At 38.5% G+C, this 6000-nt stretch overlaps 1 protein-coding gene across 1 annotated transcript in view; it reads left to right on the forward strand.

The window, feature by feature from the left end:
- The window catches only part of SLC9A9 (solute carrier family 9 member A9), a 282029-nt gene extending 278657 nt beyond the window's left edge, over positions 1–3372 (forward strand). Inside the window, exon 16 of the mRNA XM_063306631.1 lies at positions 1457–3372. Within this exon, the coding sequence (XP_063162701.1) occupies positions 1457–1678 (222 nt within the window). The 3' untranslated portion in view covers positions 1679–3372. The remainder of the gene's footprint in view (positions 1–1456) is intronic.
- Positions 3373–6000: the final 2628 nt, after the last annotated feature.

Raw genomic sequence — 6000 nt, forward strand, 5'->3', positions numbered from 1 at the left:
CTCTCAGACTAAAAGTTCTAGTTCTGTTTCTGGTTTTTCTGGCCACTTCACATAACAAAACTAATGTTTTCAATGAATTGAATAGACTTGAGCATATTTAGATTGGGAATATATTAAGCCACATATAAAGTAACTTTGTTCCATTATTGTTCCATTAAAGTCTCCTTCAAATCAAGCTCAGCTCTGTTATGGTAACTTTTAGAAGTGCTTTTTTGAACTCTTTAGGCTCTTCCAGAAAAGCACTAAAGCCATTTTAAAAATCACTTGAGAAGCAGCAGACACCCATGGAGATGAATAGTTGCTCAGTGTAGTAGAAAAGTTTGCAACCAGCACCTCATTTCTGTCAGCTGTTTTTAGAGATGTTTTTAAGCATGGGTTAAGCATTCTTCTGAAAGACAATGGTGGCAGGAGACTCTATTGTGACTATTCTTTACCCACCAGGCCTAAAACTGTACCTGATTTGTGGGGCGAGTTTGGATCCTTGTAGAGCAGGACCATCCTGCTTTACTGGGCAACCTATGCAACCTAGTAGGTTATCAGATGGGGAGGTCTGTCCAGTGAAGTAGGAGTAACTCTCCTCATTTATGGAATCTTCTGTCTGCCACTCCATGAATCAGTGCAGCCCCAACAACTGACCTGCCAGGAAACTTCACACTCTTACTAGTTTGGATCAACCATAAATAAATTATGCTTTGGACTCAGAACTTAATCTATATTCCAGTGAGACATGTATTGTATATACCAGTGTGTGAACAGAGTTCCTGGATTTACAAGCTTCCCTTACTTCAGTAGGAATGGCAGTTTGATCTGCACAAATCTCCAACGATTGGAGGTTCAGCATTATAAAACGATTAGATCACTTGTAAGCATTTGGTCCCCCTTCTATTACTCTGCTTCAAGAATGAGCAACATCATCAGTCTGCAGCCATATTGTCCCCAGAGTAATCTCTAAGGGGCGCATGTTGAATGGGCTGATATAAGCAGTGGGGGTGGCCAGAGCCAAACTAAAGGGAGAGACACTTTGTCACACTGACACTTCTTTCTCTCCCGCTATCTCTCCATCTTACTAGCTTTCTTTATCTGATCTTATTTCTCTTTTTTTCCAAGCAACACGCTATGTGGAAGGGACATCAAGCTTTTAGCAGACAAGTAATCTTTCAGGGAGCTTTTTGAATTAGACTCAGGAATGGAAGTTGTGCATCTCTGACCTGTATAGACAGACACATGCATGCATTGCTTCTACAGAGACAAGAAGGCCCTGGGTTCAGGAGTATTTTGAGTAACTTTATATGAAGTAAATTTTAATTACTTTTTAAATAATATTAAAATTCTCTGTGTTGTTCTAAACCTAAGAAATACGGATACAGTATCTATTTAATATATTGAATCATCTCATATTTGTCCCATTGCTAAGCAAATGTTTTCTTTCTCTATTCTTTATGACAAAAATGCCTAGGAGCAATTGAAGGATGAAGATGGGGACTTTATTGTCAATAATGATGAACTGACCCTGAATTATGATGCTTCAGACCTCTTTCCTGTGCCAGCACAGAACAGAACAGATTCACCTCATCCTGCTGGCAAAGAAAACATCTATGATGGAGACCTTGGCTTAGGAGGATATGAACTCCACTCTGAATCTACTCCAGGTCAATCCAAGTTTGCTTCCTCAGCCTGATGTCCATTGGAAAAAATATGTACTACAAATATCGGAAACAGGAGAGAAGCCGCATTTATTTTGCAGAATTAGCAAGAAGCTCGAAAATGTATTAAGGATATAAACAGAAAAGAAGTAAAACCTTGCTGAATTTCTCCCCAGAGCTGGGAAGAATGAGAATTTATTATAATTTGTACACATTATATAACTACACTTAATTTTTCTGATAGTGGCCATTTTTAACAATGCAATCAAAGGCATCATCTGTCTATTATTGGAACACTGCATATGTGCTTGTAGGCTGTGATCATGTTTCCTTATTTGCATATGCACAGAGCCTTTTGAATGTTTGTTTCTAATTAATTCAAGAGGAGAGAGAATGGGAATTAGGTGAACTAGTACATGCTTCCAGGATCACAGATATGTTCACACTGTTGTCATAAGATGGACACTTCTGTGCTACAAGCCATGATTTGCCTCCTTCAACAAGTGGCAAAATAGTCTTTTCACCTACTGTATGGTAGTCTGGCAGTAAGTCGTCCCCCAAAACTGGACACTGATGTATGAGCTGCTGAAACCTAAACAGATCAATACAAGGGTCCTTAGTTTTACTGTGATCAAGCATAACTGTCAGTGTAAATAGCAATTATGCTCCCTTCCCCAATCCATTTGCTCCTACTCCTATGCAACAGATTCATAACACAAATTCTGTGTGCTGGCTTTCCTCAAATCTCCTGATATTCTGTGCTTACACCTAGAATCTGGCAGGACAGAGACCATGAGTATCACATACAAGACTTCCAGAATAATATCTTCTATATTTCTTTATACATTTTCTACACAGTAAGAAATGATAGTGATAACTACTCTATGTTACACAGGGGAAAAAGTTGGCTGAATCATCCATTATGAACACACCGACTCACATACAGTATCAGGAAGGTTGGTGACAGCTTTTTTTTTTTTTTGAAGACAGTGCTCTGTGCCTTTATGAATTAGAGACTGACCTCTTGAAGAGGTCCATTATAGACAGGATCTCCTGATTGCACTTGCAACTCCTTTCATATCCAAATGAAACTGCCTTAGAGTGAGCCCATTGGTCCATCTAGTCCAGCTTCTACTTTAACTACCAGGGGCTCTCCAGTGTTTTAGTCCTGCCTAGAAATTGATTGATGAAATATTTTGCATGTAATATATATTTTATTCCTGAGTTACAGCCCTTTGCAGCCATCCATGTACACCACATTTCCAACTTAGTGCTCAGTATAGTGTTGTACTTAGCACTTATTCTGGGTTATTTAGCCATCTTCATTCAGTCTGATGGAAAAGAAATTACTTTTCAAATGTTTGCAATTCCAGTAAATACTCATGGGTGGGTGACATGGGATTCTTGAATGTATTTTAGTGCTGTGGTGGCTGGAGAGGGAGTGAGAGAGATTCTTACTTTTCCTTGCACAATTCTCTCTCCAGCAGGGCTTTTTCAGATTACAAAGCATGGGCAGCCAAGGAGGCTGCAGAATGATAGAAAGCTGTCTAGGAGAAAGCAACACCATCCACCACTTCCTAACAATAAACTAACCTCAAAAAACCTGCCTGAAGAATTCTAACCCCCACTTAGAATGAGATGGAAGAGAGCCAGTTTGGTCTAGTGGTTAAGGTTCTGGGCTTGGAACCAGGAGTCTGTGAGTTCTAGTCCCGCTTTAGGCATGAAAGCCGGCTGGGTGTCCTTGGGCTTCCTCTCAGCCCAACTCAGTGCAATGTAGACTAGCCTCCTCATGGTGCACCCCAGGCAACGTGACTTGTCACAGCTAAATAATCTACACATCTGACTGCTGGACCTCACAAGGATTTCCCAGCAAGAAAAAAAAAAGCAGCATGAACACCAAACTGCTATGCCGATAAAAAAAAAAAAAGATGGAAAAACAGACATCACCTTGACAGAAAAAGAAGTCTTTCTAAATGTTGACAAACCAATTTTGGCACAATATTAATTCAGTATCTGCTGAAATGGGAAATGGTTGCAGAATTGCAGAAGCTCTGGAGAAAGATTTAGGAAGAACTGCTGGTCAGAGAAGGGAACCCACCATTGCTATCAAGGGTTCCATTTTTTGAGACACATGATTTGTTGCCATCCAACACCCAATTACTATTTCTATCCTTCTGTTTTAAAAAAAAGAACATAACAGTAATACATACATTCAGGTATTGCACTGTTCTATTATTTTGGCTGATGCAGCATGTTTATTCAAGTTCTCCAAAACTCATGTCTGAGATAGTTACTTGACAAAACCAGAGGCCAGGGATTTGTAGAAAGTTGAGAAATTCCAAGAATCCATTTAACTGATGGCCTTCATCCTTCATATGTCACTTGTAAGATTTTTTTATCATACACATGCCTTTATTTAGATGAGGACAATTGCCTCTTTGCAACTGTATTCTGAATATTTTAATGTGAAATATTTTCAGGCCAAATGATGTTATTGTATATATTGTATTCTACAGTATATTAGAACTAACATATACTAGACCATGTGCCTAAAATCACTGCTGATTAATAAGAGTTTCTCATAAACAAATTATAATATTACCTCTGAGAAATTGTTTCTCCTTTTATTCAATGTCAGCACATGATTCTTCAGCACTTACATACCAACTGGCATGAAGTATCTGACATTCACAAATTGAATACTGCAAATACATGTCAAAGAGGTGTGTATTTACATATCCATCTCCATGGAAACCTCCTTGTCCACTGCCACATAACTGGAAGGTAGAGAAAGCAATCTCCTAGCAAACAGGGCTTAAAATCGCTTAGGACTGCACAGTTTAACAGTGTGTCTGTACCCTAGCACAGAGTACGATTTCCCATGTCTAGCTTCTGGGTAAATTGCCTATGTATTACATGTAACTTTTGTAATGCAGTTGAAATTAATGACAACTCAGTGTTTCTCAACCTTAGCAACTTTATGATGGGTGGACTTCAACTCCCAGAATTCCCCAGCCAGCATGCTGGCTGGGGAATTCTGGGAGTTGAAGTCCACCCATTGTAAAGTTGCTAAGGTTGAGAAACACCGCTCTAGCTAATATTTAATAATAGGGTATCACACACTATTTAGCCTATGCCAAGAAATGGGAACTGAAATCTGTGAACCAAAGGATAAGTAATTCTGTAGTTGCATCATTTCATCTATCTGGATTTGTCTGTAGTCAACTTGCCTGCTGAAGGTTAAAATAGTGAAGACATGAATTCAAGCCCAGCATCTTCAGTTATCAAGGTCATCTATAGATTTTCACATTATGAATGATAAAATTTGAAGGGAAGTTGCAAATTCCATTCACAAAGTTAATTAGAGACAAGTTCACACTCCAGGATATTTATAGGATAGGACTTGCAAGAATGGCCATACCCTACCATTGTTTAACCCTCCCATTGCATGATGCATTTCTACGGAAAAGTTTTCTCATCTCAGGAATGCAGCATGAAGTTGCTTACTACGCAGCTGTGAAAAAGTTATTGTTGTAGAAGCCAAGTGTTAAAGAAAGCTTACGGAACAAAAACTCATAACTTTAGAAATAATCAGTAGGACTAAATGCCAAGCCTTCTCAGTGAAACTGTGAATGATTGTAAACTGTAATGAGTTTTGGTTCCATCATAGATGAAAATGGCAACAAAAACTTAAATGTAATCAAGTTTTAATCTTGCTTTTTCAAGTCTAATCAATTGCCAGTTGAATGCGATAGTACAGCAGCTGTGTTAATCATATACTGAAAGCAGGAATCTTAAGATCGAAAAATGACATGTGTTTTTATTTAATTTTCTTTCAAAAGCATGAATCAAGCTGTTTCAAAGGAGCTTAGTTCCCATAATGAAAAATATATTTTCGCTTTTCTGATCATTAATCCAAATGAAAAGGTGTTACCCGTTCTTGCCACTTCCTGGGCTATCCCTGGCTGCTTTGGAAGAGATGGCAAGAGAGGAAATGAAGTGCTTTACACATTGGAGTGCTTGTGGAATTTAAGGCCACAAGACTAAGAAGAGGCTGGTTGCTGAGTGCCTCACAAAAGGAAGCAACTAGAATGTTCTTGACACATAATAGATGGACGGATGAGCTACCTTCCCCCAAAATCGCAGGTCCATAAAGAGTCCCTTTAAAATGTACAATTAAAAGTTCAGACTTATATTGAGATACAACCCTTATGCTAAGATATAACAATTAACAATTGGATTGTGTTGTATAGGTTCTGCAAATATTGCACAAATGACTGTGTTAGATACATTTTATGGATAACTCCTAACCAAAAGAGAATTATATTAGGCTGACTCAAGTGTTCTGAATTTTGTT

This window comes from Candoia aspera, chromosome 6, assembly GCF_035149785.1.
Source record: "Candoia aspera isolate rCanAsp1 chromosome 6, rCanAsp1.hap2, whole genome shotgun sequence".
NCBI lineage: Eukaryota > Metazoa > Chordata > Lepidosauria > Squamata > Boidae > Candoia > Candoia aspera.